At 42.4% G+C, this 24,689-nt stretch overlaps 1 protein-coding gene across 1 annotated transcript; it reads left to right on the forward strand.

Annotated features, from left to right (window-relative positions):
• Positions 1 to 267: 267 nt before the first annotated feature.
• Exo1 (exonuclease 1) lies at positions 268 to 24,689 on the forward strand. The gene is made up of 13 exons (XM_051186373.1): positions 268 to 436; positions 3,216 to 3,335; positions 3,758 to 3,881; positions 4,758 to 4,895; positions 5,884 to 6,096; positions 7,725 to 7,912; positions 8,312 to 8,405; positions 10,895 to 11,120; positions 13,937 to 14,180; positions 15,367 to 16,033; positions 19,616 to 19,717; positions 21,461 to 21,654; positions 24,418 to 24,689. Exons 1-13 carry the CDS (start codon positions 276 to 278, stop codon positions 24,572 to 24,574), a joined length of 2,628 nt encoding a protein of 875 aa, XP_051042330.1. The 5' UTR covers positions 268 to 275; the 3' UTR covers positions 24,575 to 24,689.

Here is a 24,689-nt window from a genome sequence, read left to right on the forward strand (position 1 = left end):
TTAAGAGATGGGAGCCCAAGTTAGGATTCTAAGTATAAAAGTGTTTTGGAAAAGATAACCACCAAGAAACTCCCCAATGGTGCTCAGGTTAGTGTTGGTGATTAAAGAATGAAATTCTAAGCTACAGAAGTTGGCAGGGACAACACTCGTTATCAGCTATTAGCTTCTGTGCTAGGCTCCAGGCTGGGTTTATTTTTCTAAAACTTTTTGGTAAATAGGTTTTGCTATAACGTTGCTGTCTTCCCTCCTTTGTTTTATGTAGTTGACTTGGCACGATGGGGATTCAGGGACTACTCCAGTTCATCAAGGAAGCTTCTGAACCCATCAATGTGAAGAAGTACAAAGGACAGACAGTTGCTGTGGATACCTACTGCTGGCTTCACAAAGGAGCTATCTCCTGTGCTGAAAAATTAGCCAAAGGGGAACCTACAGATAAGTGAGTTTGGAAGTCTATTAGTTGGTTTAGGAAGTAGAGCGATTTGGTGCTTTATGTTTTTTTGAGACAGACTTCAGTATTTCACACTGGCCTGGAACTTGTTGTAGCCAAGGATGGCCTTGGACTTCTTCTGATCCTGCTTCCTGGAGGAGTCCTACCATATGCTGGGATTACAGGCTCATGCCACCAACGGCAAGTTTCATGTAGTGCTGGGGACGGAGCCCTGGGCTTCATGCATGCTAAGCAAGCACTCTGTGAACTGAGCTAAATTCCCAGAATCTGGGTGTGCTTTTTTTTTTTTCTTGTTGTTGTTGTTGTTGTTGTTTTTCCTGTCATTGTTTCAATAAATTCTAGCATTTATTTATAAGGATGGGCATGTAGAATATTGCCAGATTTTCTTTTGTGGTACAGACCCAACTTTTGTTCATGGTAAGAAGTCAGAGTAGCATGATGTGGACAGGCAAAGTTTAAGCATTATCTTCTTTATTCTTTGCTTAAGAGAAGCCTTTGTTTTTCCCCTGAGATAACGCTTTAACAATGTTTTCAGAATCCATGGTGTTTTCCCACAACACACTGCTAATCTCCATTAGCAAAATGAGGCAAAGGGACAATATGTTCTGGCCAAAGATAGTGGCTCCTGTTGTCATCCAGTCGGAATGTGGTCAGGTTGGTCAGGTTCACATTGATTCATATAGAAAACTGCTGCTTTTACCCCTCCCCCTTGTGTATAATTGTTTTTACTTTCTGAGAATAAAGCTTTAAGCTTTTCAAAAAGAACAGCCTGCATTTTTTTTTTTTATTACTGCTTTCTGTGATTGTTTTTTAGAGAGGGGGGGGGTCTTATGTAGCCCAGGATAACCCTGAGTTCTGCTCCCACTTCACCTTCCCAAATGCTAGGCTTGTGGGACTATACTGCCACACCTGGTGTCTGAATTAACTTTTCTATCTACTGCTGTAATAAAACACCATGACCAAGCCAACTTATTTCAGGGGGCATGAGGCAGAGAGAACTAACAGAATGACATGGTGTGGGCTTTTAAATCCTAAAGCCTGCTCCCATTGACACACCTCTTCCAACAAGGCCACACCTCCCAATCCTTCCCAAATAGTGTAGCAGCTGGGGACCAAGTATTCAAATACATAGCCATGTGGGCCACGCCCATTAAAGCAACCACAATTGGCTTTCTTTGAATAGTTCCTTAGCCAAGAAAACTTATTTTCTAGATTTAGATGTCTTTTGTGTGTGTGTGTGTGTGTGTGTATTGTTTTGTATTCCTATACGTTTGTGTACCACGTGTGTGTCTGGCACCTGAGGAGAGAACACTATATGAAGCTAGAGTTACAGGCAGTTGTGAATGCTGGGAATTGAACCCAGGTCTTGGAGCAGCATTCGGTGGAAGAGCAACTTTGATCACTGAACCATCTCTTCAGCCTTTGATTCAAATTTTTGATTAATAGGAAGGATTTTTAAAATACAGGCAATACCCTTTATTTATTATCCGAAAAGTGAGAGATGAAATCCACAGGGCCCACTCTATGATACTCACTTATTAAACATTGATGGAACTAAAATGCTTAATATCTGCTATGGGTTTAAAATTTCCCCTGACAACTAAGAAGCCATATTTGCTTTACACTTTCTTCCTGCCAGGGATAGCAGAATTAGACAGAGATTTGGGGATAAGTTAATTATAAATGCTTGTGGTCACTGTACAGACTGATATCAATATGTGCCGACTTGGAAGTAAATGAGTGGGAGCTACCTGATGCTTTATGCTTTCCAGTTAGACAAGTCAATTGGCTTTAAAACATTACTTTTCCTTGTTTGCTTTTGTCTGCTCTTTGGTGTCCAATCAGTCTGTAGCCTCTGTTGTCTCATGTGCAGTGCTCTTGTCACTGTCCCCAGTAGAGAGTACAGCAAGTGGTCAGAGAAGTAACTATATTTGGTTCAAAAGCATAGCCTAAGTGCCACTGGGTCCTGGATATGGGAACAGTAATGACACGGTTTGCTGGGGTCTTTCCTCAGAAGCTCTGTGTCCAGCACCTCTGCCCCCTCAACTGTGAGTTGGCAGAGTTTATGTGTTGCCATAAAATGTTGTGAAACTCAGACACCCCAAGCACCATGTTGTTCCCACATTAACCGGGATATCATTGGTCCTGACAGACAGATAATACTGTCATGTCTCTTGCATATGATAAGGTATTGTAGGAGAAATCAAGTGTTCTTAAAACTTTTCAATAAGATTTGACATGTTTCAAGTCAGTTTTTTTTTTTAAATGGAATAAAAGACTTGGAACAACAGTAAAATATGAAAATCGAAAGATGTCAGAGCTTTTCAAATCTACAATAGAAAAAATTCTAGAGCAGTGGTTTTCAGCCTTTCTAATATAGTTCTTCATGTTGTGGTGACCCCCAACCATAAGCTTATTTTCATTGCTACTTCATAACTGTAATTTTGCTACTGTTATGAAGCGTAATGTAAATATCTGATATTTCCAATGGTCTTAGGTGACCCCTGTGAAAGAATCACTCAATCCCCCCCAGTGGGGTCATGACCCATAGGCCTAGAGAGTCAAATAACTTCCTAACTACTACATATTCCCTAATTACTTGCGGTGGGATTTGAACTGTCTATTTCCTTTGGAAACTTTAGCATCAAAAAGTCTTTCACAATCCTGTCATCTGGTCTTAAATAAAGAAAAAAAAAAAGTTTTTTTTTTTTTTAAGAGATTCAAAGCATGTAAGTGCATTTTCCATTTTCTTTTTTTCTCCCTCTAGGTATGTAGGATTTTGTATGAAGTTTGTCAATATGCTGCTGTCTCATGGGGTAAAGCCTATTCTTGTCTTTGATGGCTGTACCTTACCTTCTAAAAAGGAAGTGGAGAGATCTCGAAGAGAGTAAGTTGACTTCATACTTAATATCTGGCTTGACTGTGATATGAACAGATTCTCTTAGATGGTCTATTTGTATTAGATAAAACATTGCTGTGGAAAAGTCTTTTATCAGTCACCTTGCATACATTATTAATCACTTGCTTAGCTGAAGTGGTAATGCTCTGAAATCCTAGCACATGGGAGGTAGTGGCAGAAGGGTCCAGAGTTCTAGGTCATCTACTTAGTGAACGTGAGGCTAGCCTGAGCTACATGAGACCCAGTCTCTAAAAAACAAAAACAAAACAAAACTGATTTACTCTTGTCTGGACTGACATGCCAGCACATCTGATGTGCAATTGTGCACAACTCTTTCATATAATTGCAGTTTTACTATTACTTCTTAAGTCTGCTTATATTTCTGTTTAGTCATGTTTTTCCCTTTTCAGGAGACGACAAAGCAACCTTCTTAAAGGGAAGCAGCTTCTTCGAGAGGGCAAAGTGTCAGAAGCCCGAGAATGTTTCACCCGCTCTGTCAACATTACCCACGCCATGGCCCACAAAGTAATAAAAGTGAGTTAGCAAGAAACAACAGTGCCACTGGACAAATTCATTGGGATATTGCATACAAAGATGCAAAGGGCAGGTTTCCCTTTGGTAGATCTGTATTTAACCACGAACTCACTCTCATTCTTCTTTGAATGATGGCCAGAGATGTCTCACTGACTCGATGATTGAGGGGCTCTGCAGAACCCCTGTAGTCTGCCCCTGCTGAGAAGACTCTTAAGTACCCCTTACCCAGTCTTAGTAGTCCCAGCCCCCACTTTCCTCCTCCTAGGTTTTTGCTGAAACTTCTTCTTAAAGTTAGGGTAAAGGCAGGGTCTGCTCTGTGTATCCTGCTGTCCTGCCATCTATTTCTTAGCTAAAATGAGAATCCTGAGGCTTAGCTCAAGGTTCTTTGTCAATTAAGTTAGAAATTTTTTGTCATTTGAGATAATGTATTTGGTAACTCACCACCACTACCAAATAGATAATGGGATTTCTTCAAATTTATAAATTGATGCCTTTTTTTAGGTGTGTGGGTAAGTGGGTAGCAAGGTCTCTGTTATTTATCAGTGTGTAATCCACATGGCAGCTTCCAAGAATTCTCTTTCCTCACCTTCCAGTTTGCTGTAGTGGTGCTGGAATATAGGCTCTATTGGATTCATCTTTTTGTGGATTCTAGGGTCAAAACCAAGAATTTGTGTGGCCAGTGAGTTGTCACCCAAGCCTATAAATTGATTAAAACAAAATAGTATGAAATATATTACACCTAAAAGTAGATTCTACTTCAAAGAACATGGGTTTTGGAAAATGTTATTGGGGGGTGGGGGGCTGATGCTGGGCCTTTCTGATTTCACACTGTGCTGTTCTGGTAGCACGCTGCAAGCTCACTGTGGTCTCTCACAGGCTGCCCGGGCCCTGGGAGTGGACTGCCTGGTGGCTCCCTATGAAGCGGATGCTCAGTTGGCCTATCTTAACAAAGCTGGAATTGTGCAAGCTGTCATCACAGAGGACTCCGACCTCCTGGCATTCGGCTGTAAGAAGGTACTGAACTGCCGCTGCTGCACACAATACTGTAGAGAGAGTTGTATGTGTCAAGGAGCCCGAGACTTCCCCACCTGCAATACCTGTTTGTGTCACTTAATGTCTGTGCACTGCTTTATTGTTTGCACTTGGTTTGCTTTTTGGGGTTCTGGTAATAAACCCAGGGCTTTATACATGCTAGGCAAGTATCTGCCACTAAGCTGTGCCCAGCTTGTGAGTACTTCAGTGTTTAGCTTGACTTTTGGTTGACTCTCTGTGTGTGTGTGTGTGTGTGCGCGTGTGCGTGTGTGCGCGTGTGCGCGTGCGCGTATGTGTATGGAGTGGAACCTCTGACTGCTAGATGAGCAATCTTTACTCCCTGAGCCACAGCCCTCTTCGCTCTGTATACTCTGTGGCTGAGTCTCCCGAAGATGCCCAGCATGGGCTCAGACTCAATTCTATAGCCTGGGCGGGCTTTGGACTCTAGGTTCTCCTCTCTCCCAAGCCTGTATTACCAGGCCTGGCTAGTTTTACTTTCTAATATTAATAACATGTACCTTACTTTTCTTTTTATTAGATTTGGTAAAATAACTTATCCATGACAGGGATATTATTTAGTTATTTAGAAATAATGTATAAACCAATTTAATGGTAAATTTTATAATGATCTATTAAAGGGAGAACTAAGATATAAAAGCCATAGGTGGTTACCTTTTGATAACAGCTGTAATATGTAGATGCATCTTCATAGATTGCTAGGAGGATGCTCATTAGATGTTAACACTAGGTGATTGATAAGTGGGGTGTGGACAATTTCGGATTTTTAAAATTTCCTGCAATGAGCATATGTTGCTCCAATAACAAAGACTGACCACTTCGGACTGTAAAAGAAGGTAAGAAGAAAAGCTTGTATTTTGGAGCAAGAGTGATTCCTTCGAATGATTGTGTGATTTAGATAACAACAATGAAGTGGCCATCCTAGGTACTGACCATTTCCCTCTGTGTGAAGGTGATTTTAAAAATGGACCAATTTGGAAATGGACTGGAAGTGGATCAGGCACGCCTGGGCATGTGCAAGCAGCTTGGGGATGTGTTCACGGAGGAGAAGTTCCGGTACATGTGCATTCTGTCAGGCTGTGATTATCTCTCCTCCCTTCGTGGGATTGGCTTAGCAAAGGCCTGCAAAGTACTGAAACTGGCCAATAACCCGGATATTGTCAAGGTAGGAGGGACCCTCACTTAGGGAGTTCAAAACGGGTTTTAAATATTAATCTATAGCCTGTGAACCACTCCCAAGTGCAAGGATCCAGAAGTCAGGAGTTCTCATCATTAGTCGCCTTTCCTTGCACTTGGGAGTGGTTCTCAGGCCTTCTGAGAAATTTTGTGTGGTAGTAATTTTTGTTTAGGTGGATTATCGCTCTCAAAATACTGTCTTAGAAATATAAACAAAAATTTGAATATTAATTCATTACAACAAAAAGCTCTTTTATGTTAACAGAAATCACAAAACCTCTTACCCCTTCTGCATCATCTCAAACCCTCCCCCCCCCCCGTAAAAATTGTTTTGAGACAAGGGTTTTTTGAATTCTAGGCTGCCCTTGAACTTGCTGTGTAGCCAAGGATGTCCTTGAGCTCTTCAGTTCTAGATTTATTGTTTGTTTTCTGTATATAGACCAATCATAAATTTTTCAAGGTGTGAGAGGAAGTAGAATAGCAACTCCTTGATTAGGAAAAACAGAACCGTACCAATAAGGACACCCTGTAGTCCTGCTAATGTGTTCCCAAATCCCACCCATTGCCTTACGAGGGGAAGTGTCAAAGAGGTGGTGACTCGTAACTTCACATAGGTGTTACAAAAGGTGAGCCAAGAGAACTAAACTTAAGATCCCCGAAGTCTCATCCAGGTAATCCGCAAGTACACACCTACACATAAGATATATACATCCTGGAGGCTTGTTTCTTGTTTGGGTAGTAAAACATATAGGAGGTCTCTCAGTATGTCCAAAAGAAACATTAGCACTAGTTTTATGTAGAATGTAAGAATGTCCTTCTCCCATCGGGTTTATTATGAGTTACTAGTTTTATGTTAGCAAAAGTTACATGAAAAAGTAGGGGGTCTGGGACATATGTTCAATAGGAACCATCATAGAAGAACAGTGAAGTACCCATTTCTTGAGGTTTATTAGTATCCAAAGCTTGTCCAGTAAGAAAAAGTTTCAGTTTGTATATTTTCTGGCCCATTGTCATGGTCCCAGGCTTGAATATCCTTTCCTACTCTATCCCAAATTTCTAATTCTAAATTTCCCTAGTCTGGTAACCGAGGACTACATCCCTGTACAAATTGTAAGGAAACAATTAGTTATGAAGTATTAACTTCAACTCCCCCCCTTAAAAAGTTTGCTGCACTATGTCTATAAAGAGTCTCCTTTCTTTACACTCATCATGGCCCATGACTTCTCAAAACTTTCCCTTCTCATCTCGCTTGCTTGGTCTGTGTCTTACCCAGGGGATTCAAGAAACCCTTAGATGAAGTCCTGTCCTTAATGACAAAGGGGACTTAGCTCTGCAGGGTTCCTGTTCTGGGTGCTGATTGCCAAAAGGACTTTAAAAAGTATTTCTAGGAATAAGCACATGACATAAGTGTGATATTTTGCATTTTGGATGAACAGTGCAAACCTGGTTATGAGACCAGAGTTTTGGGTGATAGGGCGTGGTCGTTTTCTGGTAGAAGTTCTGTTGGTGTAGTTTAAAGCAACTGACTTTTGCCCTCCACTCTCTAGTGTCAGGTATGGAGTCAACACACTGCCTCCTCTTCAGGTTCACACGAAGCATTTTTATATCCATCATTAGGTTATCAAGAAAATTGGGCATTATCTCAAGATGAATATAACGGTGCCGGAGGATTACGTCACGGGGTTCATCCGAGCCAACAACACTTTCCTCTACCAGCTGGTATTCGACCCCATCCAAAGGAAGCTGGTCCCTCTGAACACATATGGCGATGACATTAACCCAGAAACCCTGAGCTACGCCGGGCGGTATCCTTTCTGAGCCACACGGTGGAATTCTTCTTAGGGTTACTGGTACTGGCACATTTTTTTAGTCAAAAAGAAAAACTTGGAAATTGGTCTTAATATTTTATCACAGATTGTTGTATTTTATACTCAACTTAAAAAAACCGTGCTGATGAAAAGTTGTGTTTTTGAATGTGAGCCTGAGGGACTTTCCCCACACCTCTCTGGAAAGGGAGGAATTGATTTGGGCTTCCCTTCGAAAAGACGGGCAGCTCCTGCAGGGACACAGGCCGACAGTGGATGGGATCTATGTACATCATAAAACCTTGAAGATTCTCTGTGGTAGTGGACAGCATTTTCATTAGTTCAGTGTGATTTGATGCCTTGTTAATAAGGTCATTCTCCTTAACCTTACCAATCCAGGTATGTCGATGATTCTATAGCTCTGCAAATAGCACTTGGAAACAAAGATATAGATACCTTTGAGCAGATTGACGACTACAGTCCAGACACTATGGTAACATTTTAAGAACTACTATAAAAGCACATTTTAGTTGTGTCTGTGTCTCAAGAGCTTTGAGGCAAGTCTTTGCTCAGCAGCTGTGAAGTATTCCTGTGCTCAGCTCTGTGCAGAGTGTACATGGAAAACAACACCTGATGTGGCAGACATCTGGAGTCCCAGGGTTTGTGACCCTGAAACAGGACAATTGCCGTTCAAGGTTAGCCTGGGCTATATAGTGAAACCTGTCTTTTTGTTTTAAGACAGAGTCTCACTGGCTGTCCTGAAACTCACTATGCAAGCCAGGATGGCCTCAGACTCACAGAGATCCACCTGCCTCTACCTCCTGGGTACTAGGATTAAAAGTGTGCCACCACATCTAGCCAATTCCTTTTAAAGAATGACTAACTTGATCCTAGAAAAATTATCTCTTGAAATGTAGACGTATTCGCTAGGTTTTTTTAAACTAAAAAGTTACTAGGTGATTTTTTTTTTTTTAAGACAAGCAGTTGTTATAAATGTATGGTGCATTCAGCTCCTTGTTTCTCGTTTTACACCATTTAGACTCTGAGTGTCCTGCTTTGTGTCTGAACTCTTCACTGCTGTCTTCATTATATGTACTCTTTACGATGCTGTGTCCTGGTAATTTGCACCATCTCTTCTGTTCATGTTTATTTCTTCCATAAATTCTTTTTGTTGCTTTTAGTTGCCTTAGCAACTTATAACCTACACAAAGTCAGTTCAACCACGCAATTAACCATTCATTCAGCATCGTTCCTGGGGAAATTACAGAATTACTCATTCAAACATATAAAGACAGCACAGACAGCAACATATAGATTGCCACCTCAGTAATGACACCCCAAACAAGATAAACATGTTCTGTGCACAAATGGTGCAACATTCTCAAAGAACAAAAGATTTATGGCAACTCCCAGAGATCCACCTGCCTCTGCCTCCTGAATGCTGAAATTAAAAGCATGCACCACTACCACCCGGCAAAAGCCAGATCTATATATATGGAAATGAGTTATACAACTAATTATTTGATCTAAATGTGATTTTCCTGGTCTGGTTTTCTTCTTGCACATTTCTTTTTCTCAGGAAGTGCATCTGTGGGGTTTAGTTCTAAAAGCCATGCTGCTGGGGCTGTTTTTCTCTTCTTACCCCTCGAGTTACCTTCCTCAGTAATTCTCAAGAATGTTTTGAATATTGTCTTTCTTACCTTTCTTTCCAGCAAAAGACCTAGATTTGGTTTCAGTATAGTTGGTCACATGATGTTCGTGCTTCAGGATTTTCTGTTTCATTTTTAGTTTTTTGAGACAGGGTCTCTGCATAGCCCTGGCTGTGCTAGAACTCACTACAGAGACCCAGCTGATCTTGAACTCAAAGAGATCCATCTGCCGCTGCCTCCCAGGGCTGGGATTAAAAGCTTGGGCCGCTGCCACCCAGCACATTTTCTGTGTCTTAACCTTTTGGTCTAAACTGCCTTTGTTTATTTGGAATATCATTGCCAACTTTTTAGCATATGGGAGTCCTCTGTATTGGTTTTAATGGTACTCTATCGATGGAACTGTTATCTTAATGAATATAAGCTGGCTTAAACCCTTTCTCAGAAGTTTTATACAAGATTCAGTGTATGCCAAAGCAGCTTTTGCCTTCTCAGTGTGGTACTGAGTGAGTCTGATACAAACTAATTCTTCTTAACCTCGATTGTTTTGGTTTGGATAATAGAACTTTCTGTCCAGGCTTGGGGACTCCTGGTTGTAATCCCTGAATGGGAAGTCTGAGGCATGGGAATCAGTTCAACTAGCTTAGACCTCAGGAGAACCCATCTCATATAAATAGTAAAAAGTGAACCTAAGTAAGCACACAAGTAAGGCACTAACTGCTTTGAACACAGGCCTCTGCAGTCCAGTGCTATTTGAAGGCTGCGGAAGTGACCGTCTGTCATGGTGTTGCTGCTGAAGTAGTGTCCAGGCTTTAGAGACACTTCCTCTGGGGTCACTTGCATTGCTCTTTTTAGGAAGATTGGGAATTGGTTTAGAAATGAGCCAGGGGTACTTTGACTCCCATAAGAAGATAGACCTGTGAACATAATACACGTTTAACTGAGAAGGGTGAGATTAAGTACAAAATTACTAGAGCACAGACTTCCTCTGGACCCTTTGCTTCCTGTCTTCCTTTCCTCCTTCCTCACTCTCCATTCCCCTCCCTCCTGATTCCCTCTAGGCCTCACACATGCTAGGCAAGCCACTCCACCCCTGAGCCCTGTTTAATTTGAAATAAAATAATAGTGCTCACTAAGTCACCCACACTGGGCCTGAACTAACTAGGTAGCCTGACCCTCCTGCTGCCTCGAACTCCTGGGTAGCTGGGGTTGCAGGCCTGCATCACCAGGCGGGGCTCAACGGCTCTTCTCTTGAATGGTAATTGAACATTACTATAAGATGTGGCAGGAAGTGGCCATTTCTGTGCAAGTAACCTTTTTCCTTGTTGCTTTCTAGCCTGTCCACTCAAGAAGTCATAGCTGGAATGACAAAGCGTGTCAGAAATCACCTGTTGCCAATAGCATTTGGCACAGGGATTATTGTCCTAGACGTGAGGTGAATGGTGTTTCCCGTGATCCTCAGTTGATGGAAAATACAAGTACTGTGGGCCTTAAACAAGTGATTAGTACTAAAGGGTTAAATCTTCCCAGGAAGTCTTCCATGGTGAAGAGACCAAGAAATGGTATGTATTTCATTTTTTCCAAATGCTGGTGGTTGTTAGGGGTCTCATTCTTGGGGTCATAGGCCACCAGCCTGAGAGGGAGGAGGGAGCGGCCATGGTGAGGGTAGGGTTCAGGCACCTGTGGCATCACTCATTAGATGCTCATGGAATGCTTCGTTTTTTGTTTGGCAGCACCAGCCTATCATACAGATGGGAGGACAACACCCATCATATGGGCAACTGGGGGAGAGCGTTTGCAGGGAATGGTGTCAAAGGTCACACCTAAGAGAAGTCAGGCATCCAGGCTCAGGGACAGCTTTCCAAATAGTCAGGCACAGAGTGTCTTGGGGAAGGGAATCTTGCATTTTGTGCTTGGCTCAGAGCTGTCGGACATGGTGGACTTCAGCCTTAAGTAGTGGGGCCTTCCAGTAGTTGGTCAGATTTAAGAAATCTTTTCCAAACCCAGGATGCAGTTTCTTTGATTTATTCTGTTAGTCTCAGTTATAGCTCTTACGTTTAGAGATACTGTAGATGGTGGACAGTAAGGCTCCAGGCTCCATAGTTTGTATATGGCAGCGTGGTTGTCCAGCACTGTTGGCCAAGGAGTTTCTGTTTTTCCATGTAATCACCTTGCAGCTGTTGGCAATCCCTTACCATGCAGTGCATCCGCTCAGGATACACAGAGAGACCCTGTCTCGAAAACATACACACACACCCTAAGTGCGAGGGATGGCTATGGAAAGTTAGTTAAATCTAATGTAGAGCAAGTGACATCTTAACAGTGAATGTCAAAGACTTTGGAGACCTCTATGTTCAATGTAGATATGTTAAATCAGTCATCAAATTCATCCTTATATTTTCAGGTTTTTGATCCTTTTGGAGATGGTTTTTCAGTTTTCTAGTTCATGCCAATATATAGAAATACAGCTGATTTATTTATTATTATTATTATCATTATCATTATTATTATTACTGTATGTGTGTGGGCATTCAGTTTTGCCACTGTGCACCATTTGGGTGAGAGAACAACTCTTTGTCTGTGTCTCTACCTTTCCAGCTTTGTGTGGGTCCTGGGGATTGAACTCAGTTCTTCAGGCTTGCACACTGAACAGCTAGCCACTGAGCCATCTGACCAGCCCAGTACAATTGATTTTTATGTTAATCTTGTAGTTGAAACCCCCAAACACTGAACTTAGTTCGATTCCTATTCCTTCAGACATTTTGAGGTTGCAGTTGTGACCCGAGGAAATTCCTCTTCAAGCTGCAGTCTCTCTTTGTGCTTTGTGTACAGTTGAGCTCCTTAGTGGTGGCTTGGCTGTGACAGTGGGTGTGGTGGCCAAGTGTGCACTGGTGATACTCAGGCCCTTCTCTAAGGCTGCTTTTACTGTTGCAAAGTCAGACTGATTACTTCTGGTAGTGAGTATACTTTGTCTCTGTTCTTGGCTAAGCTTTGGGTGAATTTCTCTAGTTGCTGTTAAAGCCAAAAAACAGTGACATTTTAAACTTCCATGTTGAAACTGTGGCTCCTGTGTCTATATTTGAGGTTATATTGTGTTTTTGTATAAAATATTTGAGTGAATTAGAGAAAGTAGGGATCTAGAGCCCCAGACCCTGTCTCTTAGGTCCTTGTCCCCAAGAGGTAACAGTGCTGACTGTCCAGTGGGATACCATGAGACATTAGGAGTCCCCAGCTAGCTGGGCTAACAACCTATTGTAATAAGTAAGTGAGCTTGCTCTGGCCTCTATTGCTGGAGTTCTTATGGTATTCATTTTCCTGTTCTTCTCCAAGAGCTCCTAGTGCCCTGCATAGTAAGCAGACTTCACTTTTACTAGGGATTAAGGTAAAGTTTACTGAGCTACAATTTTTAAAAACAGGTTTTTGTCTTTATAAATGAGTACTTTCTCTAGAATTTGAAATACCCAAACTAACCTACCACCTTTTAAATTTTATTTTTACATTTATTATTATTATTACTGGGGGAGGGGGGCCGACAGGTGTATGCCAAGGTGTGTAAATGGAGGTCAGAGGGCATCTTGCAGGAATCTTTTCTCCCTTCCTGTGGTAAATGTCCCAGGTGTCAAACCAGGTGGCCCAGGTTGATAGCAAGTATCTTTACCCACTAAGACCCACTAAGTTGTTTTGCTGGCCTTCCTGCCACCCTCTTACCAACTACATTTAGGCTTTGGTGGGGTAGAAACTGAGCAGACTTGAGAAGTAGCTACAGGACCTAGAGCACTGCAACACTTGTCCGTGGCACACATTTGACCTAGCGGCCCTCCTTGGTCTCGAGACTCAGTAATGAGGGTCCAGAGGGTAGGTAGCTGCTGGTTTTACTGGGGCCTTTCAGTCATCAATCATAGCTTCATAAGTTATAAGCTTCCCTCCAATGTTTTTCTGTCATGCCCTGAAATTTTGAGTAATTTCGTAGAAAATCATACAGATAATTTAATTAAATGTTAACTAATTTGCAAAATTGTAAAACAGCTAAGGTAATGTTTTTCAGTCTCTTTAAAAAAAAAAAAAAAAAGATTTGTTTATTATGTATACAGTGTTCTGTCTGCATGTATGCCTGCAGGCCAGAAGAGGGCACCAGATCTCATTACGAATGGTTGTGAGCCACCCTGTGGTTACTGGGAAATAATGTGTCCTTTTTCAAGGCATAGCTTTCAAAAAAACAAAATAGGACCAAGTGTATGGCTCCCTGTGAGCTCTTGGCCAGCGTGGCCTTAAGGACATCAGGGTGGGGGTGGGGGGTCTGGGGAGCTGTGAAATCCAGGGCAAGTAGCCAGCAGAAGAAGAAGCCCGTGTGTTTACATGTGCTTCTGTTTTTGTTTAGAAGCTCTGTCTGAAGATGACCTGTTGAGTCAGTATTCGTCATTTACAAAGAAGACCAAGAAAAATAGCTGTGGAGATAGCGCAGCTTCTAACTCTTCTGAAATGGCTGCACCCCACCTGGATGATGGGACTGCACACAAGACAGATGCACACACTCCATCTAGGACAAGGAACAAATTCGCAGTGTTTTTACAGAGGAAGAATGAGGAGAGTGGTGCAGTTGTAGTCCCGGGGACCAGAAGCAGGTATTGTGTCTCCAGAGCGCCTTTTAAGCTGGACGTAGCATTATTTGTTTCCTTAGTTGCCTTAATGTTTCAGTTACTTCATTCACTGTTGCTGTGACAAAAGTGCCTGGCAGGAAAAAAAAAAATAATGAAGGAAAGGGTTGTTTTTGGTCACATTCCAAGAGCAGAAGGCAGCTGGTCAATCACATTGCAGCCCCAGTCAGGAAGAGAAAAATTGAACACCCAGCTCTGTCTCCTTTGTATTGAGTCCAGAACTCTAGCCTGGAATTCTAGTGTGAGTCTTCACCTACCACAGCCCATCCAAAGGTGTGTCCCGAGGCTCCTTTCCTGGGTGACTCTGGTCCACGTGAACCACCACACCTTAGTTGAAACCTGAGTTGAGTGCGTTGTCGATCCCTCCCACACCATTAGTTCTGGGGTCTGTCCATGCAGAGTCAGAGTTCTGTTCTTAGGATTCTCTTTCTGTCTCCCATTGTTTCTCCTTTTATGGTATTTTGAGGAGCTGATTAATTATCTCTATTAATGTCAACACCTTTCCTATAAATATTTCTGTTTATCTTTTAGGATCTAGAAATACACTGATTAGCCTAGAAGAATGTAGACAAGGCATGTCTTAAACTTACAGAGATTCCCCCTGTCTCTGTCTCCCAAATGGAGGAATTTAAGAAGCCTGGGCTGTTTTCTACCTAAAGGTTCACCATATAAATAAGGATGTGCACTGAGGGGTGGTAGCACACACCTTTAATCCCAGCACTCTAGGCAGAGGCAGGCGGATCTCTTGAGTTTAAGACCAGCCTGGTCTATAAGAGGTAGTTCCAGGACAGCCTCCAAAGCCACAGAGAAACCTTGTCTCAAAAAAACCAAAAATAAATAAGGGTGTGCATGTTATCATGATAAAATTTACACCTCAGACAGGCATGGTGGCGAAAGTTTAATCCCAGCACTTGGGAGGCACAAGCAAGTGGAACTCTGAGTTTGAGGCCAGCCTGGTCTACATAGCAAGTTTCAGGGCAGATAATACTATGTAAAGAGATCCTGTCTCAAAAAACAAAACAAAACAACAACAAAAAAGTAGGATTAAAACGTCAATTAAAATTCAAGATCTTTGTCATCTTTTTGTAAGAAAGTAGATATTTGAATCTTGATTAAATGCTTAAAATGATCCATTCTTCCTGTTTCTTGTTAGGTTTTTTTGCAGTTCCCCAGATTTTGATGACTTTGTGCCAAAAAAAAGAAGCAGTCAGCCTCTAAATGAAACTACTGTTGAAGGCAAAGCCACTACCAGCCTCAGAGCCCCGGACTATCCAGGCACAGACAGCCTCCGAGTCCCGGAGTGTCCAGGCACAGACAGCCTCCGAGTCCCGGAGTGTCCAGACACAGCCGGCCTCCGAGCCCCGGACTGTCCAGGCACAGATGGCCAGAAGCTGGTTGACATAAGTGGGACAGAGGATCCAAGTGCTCAGATCCCAGACAGTGTGACTGTGTCTCCTGATGAGGATCCTCAGTCTTCTGAGACCAGTAAATTCACAGAGACCATTTCCCCACCCACTCTGGGGACACTTAGAAATTGTTTCAGTTGGGCAGGAACTCTTAAAGATTTTTCAAAAACTGCAAGACCTTCTCCAAGCACTGTGTTGCAGAAGTTCCGAAGACAGAGTGAGCCCCCCTCCTGTCTACCAGAGACCTGTGCCATGACTGGCACGTGTCATTCAAAGAGTGAGATGTCAAATTCTAAGTCTCTGCACTTGCATGAGGTGGACTGGTCCTCACAATCTCTGGAAAGTATAGACTCACAGTGCAGTTTAAATGCATCGAGCATTTCCCAGCCTTCCAGTAAGGAATCAGATTCAGAGGTGAGTCTCCATCTGCAATCTTGGCTTTCAGACTCAAACATGGGAAAAAATGATGTGTTAATGAGATACTTGAGGAAATTTTGCCAACATTGTAGGAATGAAATGGCTTTCTCAATTTTTATTTAAAATCTTCCTTTGTTTCTGGAACTGGAGAGATGCCTCAGTGGTTAAAAGCACTGGCTGCTCTTCCAGAGTACCTGGGTTCAGTTCCCAGCACCCAAATGGCAGCCTCTAACTGTAAGTCCAGTTCTGGCGGGAGGTCTGACATCCTCACACAGACATATATACAGGCAAAACATTAACAAACAAAATCCTCCTGTGTAAAAAGCTTGCATTTTTTCACTTGAGGGACCTCTCTTGTCTTTCATTCCTTCTACTCCTGGACACGTACCCTAGCGTTTTCCTGGAGGTCCCTCAAGTGAACCCGGGTGCTCCACTGACTGGGATTAGACAGTTGTATGCATAGTTGTCTTCTAATCAGTGATAGCCTATGAGATGAATTGACACTGTAAATTTACTATTAATATAACTTAACTCAGCTAGCATTTCATAGCACATTAAGGAATGACTATACTAATGTTTTCATATTTGCTGTATCTTAGCACTTCTGAAATAGTTTCATTTCTTTTTTTTAATTTCTGGTAAACTTCCCTTATAATAAAACAAAAGAGCAATTTTCTTTTTTTTTTTTTAATTTAAAAGCTTTAGTCCTTTCACATATATAAAACATTTTATTCTGACTTCAGTTTCTTTTTCCGTCTTTGATTTGGCTGACATCAAAACCTTAACTGAATATTGCTCATAAATCAGTTGAAAAATTTGAAATGATGTGCTGGCTTCATAGCTTTCTTTAAATCCGTTACCTCAAAGTTGCTAATTGTGCCTCATCTTCTAAGTCTGCCCCACTTGACGCTGTTCTGTGTTTTAGGAGCCCGTCAGCTGCCATTGCTGCCGTTGGGACTTCTGCCTTTCGTTTCTCTTTCTTGTCTTTTTTTTTTTTTTTTTTAAATTAGATTTATTTATCTTATGAGCAGATGTGTGTACATGTCTGTCTGTCTGGTGGCACATGCCCTGGGGCACAAGAGAGGATCTGAGCACAACCCATGGGAGTCATTTCTGTTCTGGGGTTGAGGTGGGTTGCCAGCCCCTGCCCACTCAGTGAGCCATCTCACCAGTTGCCCTTCTCTTGCATTGCCTTCAGCTGCTCCCTGTTTGATGCTGTCCTGTGCCCTAGAAATGGGTTTCATTTAATGTGAGCCTCTGCTACATGGAACGTTGTCTCCTAGGGCCATGTGAGTTACAGCTGCCAGCTCTCAACCATCTCCCACAGCCACATTGCTGTTGGAGGACATTGCAGGCCTGCCGAGCTTCTCCCCCCACCCTCATCCCTCCACACCCCCTCATTCCCGCAGCACATCTTTCTTTCTGTTTCGCTAACTTTGTAGGCTTTCAGCTGTTTCAGCTGAGTAACAAGGTCCTCATCAGCTCACCAGGCTGTGGGCAGCTCAAGCTGAGAGCCATTCTATTCTGTCTTTTGGGATAAACATCTTCCACCCTAAGGTGGTGTTGAAATAGGGACTTAGCCAGGTGTGAGGGTGCATGCCTGCAATTCTAGCACTAAGGAGGTCTGCCTAGACTAGATAGCAAGACCCTCTCTCACAAAACAAAGAAAAGGAAGGAAGGAGAAGGAAGGAAGGAAGGAAGGAAGGAAAAAGGAAGAAAGAAAGAGACTCCCAAAAAAACCAAGTGATGACTCATTCATTGAATGTCCTCTTGTCCCCACATACAGTAAAGCTCTTGCAAGAGAGTTGGCTAATGCTCAAAAGATTGAATTCATAGAGTTAAGCTGTTTCTGTTTTGTTTTTTATTTTACTGGCCTTTAGGCCTTGCTTTGAATATCTGATTTCACTGTGTACATCTGAAGTTCTTCGCTCTTGGAGCCTTTGGTGAAGTTCATTGTTAAAAGGTAGCAACTAGATCCGGCCATTCACCTAGCTGGAGTCTAATCATAAAAGTCTTGCCCATGGCCCTATTTATTGTAAGAAATTGTTTAGCCAGGCTGGGCGTGGGGCAGTTCTATGACCTCAAATGTTGAGGGTTGCACATTTGGCCACAGCCTAGGCTACATGTAAATTCCTGACCTTTAAGCTGTAGAGCAAGAGACCTTGTAAGGAAAAAAAAAAGGAAGGAAGAAAGAAAGAAAATTTAGCCAAATTGACCACTTACAACATTACTGTTAGCTATGGCAGAGAAATGTGAAGGTTTCAGTAAGGCATAAGACAATCTTGTCTCTCTGTTAAGTGTGTGATAACGGTATAGAATCCCAAGAGGAATACAGGAAACCTTAGAGAAATGCCAAGTGCTGTCCTCATTTCCTGCTCTTCCTATTGATGTGTGGGAATAAGTGCTGAGAGAAGTCTCACTGTGTGGAGTCTTGTGCAATGGAACTGAGGCAGAGGTGCTCTTCAAAAATCACTGCTGACGTTAAACGGGCATTTGCCCAGGCACCGCAGAGTAGGGCCCATCCGGAAGGTAGATGCTGCTTTTTCTTTGCAGTGGTAGCCATTTTACAATACAGCTAAGAGATCACAGAACTGCTGGCTCAGCTTCTGCAGTCAGTGACTTTTAAACTGTGGCCAAGGAAGAGTGAATCCCATTCAGTAGGAGACCCCAGAGGTTTCTGAGTCAGCATATTTAGAGTTTCATAAAATATGATCAGGTATACCCTTCCCTCCCTGTCTCCCTATATCCCATCCAGCACCTACTACTCCTAACTTCATGTTCTTTTGTGTAGCCCAATATTGTGTAATACAATAATCAGTGCTGCCCATATGTGCGTGGATATGGGACATGGGAAACCCACTCCTCTCTCAACAGCTATCACCTGTCAACAGCTGCTCAGTAGAGGCAGAGCTAAGGCCTGGAGATCATTTTGACCAGCTGTGTAGGAATTTCAGCTGCCTTGGTTTTGTATAGCTGTGTGAGTACGTGTGTGGTGTTGGTTTTGCAGTGGGTACATGTTCGTGGTAGCCATGCCCTGCCCAGAATACATTTCTCCTCTGGCTCTTTTTGCCTCCTCTTCTAAGACATGTCCTGACCCTTGGCAGGACTTGGGGGACTGGGGGGTTGAGAAAGATGTCCCATTTAGGACTAAGCACCATTTGCTCAGCACTTTGTGTATAAGCCTCTGTTTTATAGATTATTTCTTCAACCTAAACATTTTGGTACTTTCTTCAGTGCAATTGACAAACCTTTTCCATTTTAATTCATTTCCTATGTTTAATTCATTTTATTGCTTATGTTTTTATGTCTTTCATGAAATTATGTTATTTACCTGAGCTTCTCAGTTCAAACATTTGGTTGAATATTGATCGAGTTGTCATAAAAACTCAAGTAAGCCAGGTGTGGTGGTGCCCATACCTTTCCTTTAATCCTTTAATCCTAGCATTTGGAAGGCAGAGGCAGATGGCTAGCCTGATCTACAGAGAGAGTGGCAGGACAGCCAGAGCTGTTACACAGAGAAAACCTGTCCTAAAATACACACACTCAAATAAATTTTTGTTTTCCATCTGGGAAATCTAGGAATCGGATTGTAACAATAAGTCACTTGATATTCAAGGAAATCAGAACTCCAAGCAACAGTTACCTCCCTTTTCAAAGAAAAACACACTTGCAAAGAACAAGGTAAAACATTTAGAGTTTTTTTGTTTGTTTGCTTGTTTTTCAGAAGCAGTGTGTAATTATTGCCAGAAAACGAGAAATGCCAAAATAGCTGTTAAAATACCTGCATTCTGAATTTTTAAAAATCCTTGGTTTCTGCCAGGCAGTGGTGGTGCCATGCCTTTAATCCCAACACTCAGGAGGCAGAGGCAGATGGATCTCTGTGAGTTTGAGACCAGCCTAGACAGGCTCCAAAGCTACACAGAGAAACTCTGTCTTAAAAAACAAAACAAAAATGCTTTCTTTCAAACTTCTTTGGTCATCATTTGTGCTTAGCTATGAATGTTTACCCTGTTAGCTGGAACATTATTTTCTCTGTTTCTTAAAAAAAAATCTTTTCCATGTACATAGTAGTAAGTAATAATACATGATATAGAATCCAATTCATAATTTTTTACCATAAAATTTTTAATTAACTTGTGAAAATGAAGTCCATGGTGTGATTGACTATTCCTGGAGTGGGGATAATTTGCTGTATATTGCCAAAATACCTATTAAACCCATTGATTGAGAATAAGGCCACCACCACAATTTAAAGCCAAATTTGAAGCAAGCTTTAATTTAAAACTGGCTGGGTGGATGGACTCTGACCAAATCCATCTCTAGGTTTCTAGAAGATGGCCCAGAATCAAGTATTACAAGGCCTTAAAAGGAAAACCCATAGGTTAATTCATTTCCCATCAGGTCCAATCAGGGGCAAATACCCTCCCACAAGTGATCAAGCATATCTGGTGCTGGTGGATCTAACAAGCCTACTTAGGGGAATGAAAACACGTGGCTTGTTATGTCCCATAACCAATAGCCTCCAGCACTTCAGGAACTGTGGACCCAATCAGAGCTCTGGGTTTTGTTTAATTAATTGACTTTGATGCACACTCTGCAAGATTAATCAGTTTAAAGACTTATTCACACCCCTCCCTCTCTATTTAAAAAAAAAAAAAAAACTACAAAAAAACAGCCCTTAAAGGCTGGATGTGGTGGCTCACTCCTTTAAACCCAGCACTCAGGAGGCAGGCAAAGATAGGTGAATCCCTGTGAGTTGGAGGCCAGCCTGATCTACAGAGTGAGTTCCAGGACAGACTCCAGAGCAATACAGAGAAACCCTGTCTCAAAATATATACATACATACTTACATACATACATACATACATGCATGCATATGCCAGCACATGGGAGCAGAGGTAGGAGAAGCTCTGAATTCCAAGACAGCCAGGACTATATGGAGAGACTTAGTCACAAACAAAAAGATTAGCTCTTGAGTAGAAACAAAAATATCAAGATTTAAGTCAATTATGCTACCCTTGCACAGTGGTAGAGCAGACAGACTTAATCAAAAAACAATTCAGTTTCATATTGAAGTGCAAGTGATGAGACGTATCATTACGGACATCAAGGAGGACAAAATAATTAACTCTGTAACTCACTTAGTGGGTGCACCAAACCCCTTGAATGAGGTGAAGAGGAAGGGAGTAAGACTCGATATTTAACTGAAATTTTATGCCAAAAGTGTGTTGCCTGTTAAGACTGATTGTTTCTGTAGTAGACATCTTTAGAATTTTGCATTGCATATGGATATTTTTTCTATTCTGTTATATAAAAAACACTTGCGTGCTTTTAGAGCAAAAGGTTAAAACTGGCATTGGGGAGACCCACAATCCCATCTCTAACAAGCAAAATAACAGTACAACAATTCTAATTTATCTTCAGGTTCCTGGGCTGTGTAGATCTAGTTCTACAGACTCTCTTTCTACAACCAAGATCAAGCCCCTGATGCCTGCCAGAGTCAGTGGCCTGAGCAAGAAACTAGGAAGCATCCAGAAGAGAAAACACCATGATGCCGAGAACAAGCCGGGGCTGCAGATAAAAATCAGCGAACTCTGGAAAAACTTCGGGTTTAAAAAGTGAGTTCCCTGCCTCCCTTTCTGAGTGGGGACAGAATGCTGTCTCCTGTAGCTCCGCCCCCAGTCCTTGTGTTTTCCTGGGAATCAGTTTCTGTTGCTCTCCTTTAAGCTCTCTGTCCCACCTGGAAGTTTCATTGCTTCTCATTGCTCAGGACTGGAATAGAATAGTTAGGCAGGAGCTGAGAAGGGGTTCTGTATTGGTTAAGCGCTCACAGATGTAACCACACAAACCAGTGTTTGGGCCCCAGTAATGTTTTAGGACCGTGACAGGTTCTGGAATGCTGCATTGGGAACTGCTAAGTCAGCTTCCGGTGAGGCATCCACAGTGTGACTTCAGTGGCAGCTGTGAAGCCCCTATGTTTTGCAGTGTTCCCACTCAGACCAGCTGTACCTAGGACATTTGGCTTACTGAGAATTACAAGAAACCTAACTCTAAACTGGTGTTTCTCCAGCTGACGCTGAAATCTAATACAGGGAAAGTGTGCATTTGTTACAGACACTGCATGTCACGTCCACTGCAGAGCTGAAGGCAGGCTGCAGAAGGTTTCATTAAGAGCGCCTGCTGAGCCGGGAGTTGGTGGCGCACTCCTTCAATCCAGGCAGAGGCAGGTGGATCTCTGTGAGTTCAAGCCCAGCCTGATCTACAGAACGAGTTCCAGGACAGGCTCCAAAGCTACAGAGAAACCCTGTCTTAAAAAACCAAAAAACCAAAAAACAAACCTGCTGCTAGTTCAAAAGACCTAAGTTTGGTTCCCAGCGCCCCCAGCATTCACACAGGGCAACTCACAGCTGACTGTAACTAATTACATCTTTAGGGAGAGCTATTTCCTTTGTAGCTTCTTCAGGCTGCTGTTCTCACAAAGAAAAATGTTAATATTAAATACATTTAAAAGAACCATTGAGATAGCTCATCAATGATGCTCACCTCCAAGCCCACTGGTCTGAGTCTAATCCCAGGCCCCAGATGCTGGAAGGAGAGAATCAACACCAGTAAGCTGTGCTCTGACCTGCACACGCACCGTGTAGTGTTAAAAGGGTGCCAAACATGTAGATTGATTGGTAAGAAGTTCCTGACTCTGGGGCTGTGGATCTGGCTGAGTAGTTGAGAACACTTGTTCTGTGAGCATGAGGGCCTGCGTGTGAATCCCCCGGATCTACCTAAAAAATCCAGGCATGGCTGCCTAGTCTGTAGCCCCAGCATTTGGAGATGGAGACAGGCGGATCTCAGAGTCTAGCCTAAACACCCAAGCTTGGTTCAGGAAGAAATCAGACTGGCCTCAAACCTACAGAAATCCACCTGCTTCTGCCTTCCCATGGTGGGATTAAAGGCATGTGCACCACCATTGTTGTTCCAGGTTCACAGAGCCCCGGACCAACCAGAGGAGCCAGACAATGCCGATGCAGACACAAAGGTTTCTCTTGTTCAAGCTGGCCAGCTTGGATATCACCCCATGGCAGGGGAATGAGATGCCAACCGGCCATAAAGGGAAGCTTTTAAAGGGGAAGAACCACAAGGTTGAAGGCCATAAATTCTAGAGTTTCCATGGTTACTTAAGGTCATACAAAGTACAGAGTAAAGCAGTAACTATATATTTTAATCAAGATACATTTGAGAAAGATAAGACAGGGCATGGGGTTGCAGGGTTGTAGAGTTACAGGGTCACAGGGTCTGTCAGTTATCCCCTGGACTAAGGGATCCTTACACCATTAGGGAACCTTTATGACCAGCAATTAGTAGACATAAGCATGTTAAATGAGAGGGGGCTCAGGTGCCAGCCATGGCACTCCTGATTTAAGGAGTTAAATTTTCCTTTACCATTAGAAGTTCCCTTTCTCTGTATAGATTTAGGGCCCAAGTTTTTAAACTTTTAATAATTTTAATTTTTGGTCTATCACCATACCCATCTTAAACAGCTTTTCTCTTTTTTCTTTTTTGTTTTTGGAGACCTAAGTCTCACTGTGTAGCTCTGGTTGTCCTGGAACTCACTATGTAACCAGGCTAGTCCTGCCTCTGCCTCTGATGGGATTAAAAGTGTGGGCCACCATGACCTGCCATCACATACACTCCCACATGACCTGCCATCACATACACTCCCATGGCTGTCTGTTTGTTTTCACTGCAAGATCTATGGGGGAGAAAAGAACTTAATGGTGTTTAATATATGTTGAGAGGAGACAAAATGTTACAGTGTTATTTTCATAATTGGATTTTTCATAGGTGTGAAGTTCCTAGTCTCGAAGAAGGGAGTTTGTTTTTAAAAAAAAAAAAAAGCTGCTCATTGTTAGTTTTGCTGTTTGTGTTCATCCTTAGCCCAAGGCCAGTAAGGACACTGTTAAAATGCACACCTTTAATCCAACACTTGAGAGGCAGAGACAGGAGAATCTCTGAGTTCAAGGCCCAACTGGTCTACATAGCTGGCTCCAGGTCAGCCAGGGCTACACAACACAGTAAGACTGTATTAAAAACAAATTCTTCAGTGTATTCCTGAATCTGCTACTCTGTGTGTGTGTGTGTGTGTGTGTGTGTGTGTGTGTGTGTGTGTGTGCGCGTGCGCGCGCGTGCGCACCTGCATTGGAAGGTGATTTTGAAAGCAAGAAGAGGCTGGAAGAAGAAAACTTCAAATTCAAAACATTGGAAGCATTCAATAGGGACTGACAGATTACACAGGAAAGGGTCTATGTGCCCTCCCTGTTTTCTCCACTTAGGGTGTTGCTTCGCTTATGGTGCCTGAAAGTCAAATTTGTTTTCTTATATCTTTGCAGAGACTCTGAAAAGCTTGCTTCCTGTAAGAAGCCCCTGTCCCCAGTCAAGGATAACATCCAACTCACTCCAGAGTCAGAAGACGAGCTCTTTAACAAGCCCGAGTGTGCGCGTGCTCAGAGAGCAATATTCCCACTGAGTGAGGGCTGCTGCCTATAGGAAAACCTTACCGGTTCCAGAGAATGCATTTTGTATATTAATTTTGTGACTTTCTTTGCTCAGCTTTTTATATTGTCATAGAAAGCTAAATAGAAGAATAAATTTGCCTTTTATA

This window comes from Phodopus roborovskii, unplaced genomic scaffold (genome assembly GCF_943737965.1).
Source record: "Phodopus roborovskii unplaced genomic scaffold, PHOROB, whole genome shotgun sequence".
NCBI classification, from domain to species: Eukaryota; Metazoa; Chordata; class Mammalia; order Rodentia; family Cricetidae; genus Phodopus; species Phodopus roborovskii.

What these genes read in the sequence shown, in the direction of transcription:
- Exo1 (XM_051186373.1), top strand. Translation starts at nt 276, where the DNA reads ATGGGGATTCAGGGACTACTCCAGTTCATCAAGGAAGCTTCTGAACCC. An exon ending in AAAGGGGAACCTACAGATAA is followed by an intron (nt 437 to 3,215) that starts GTGAGTTTGGAA and finishes TTCTCCCTCTAG; the next exon opens with GTATGTAGGATTTTGTATGA. An exon ending in ACACACTTGCAAAGAACAAG is followed by an intron (nt 19,718 to 21,460) that starts GTAAAACATTTA and finishes ATTTATCTTCAG; the next exon opens with GTTCCTGGGCTGTGTAGATC.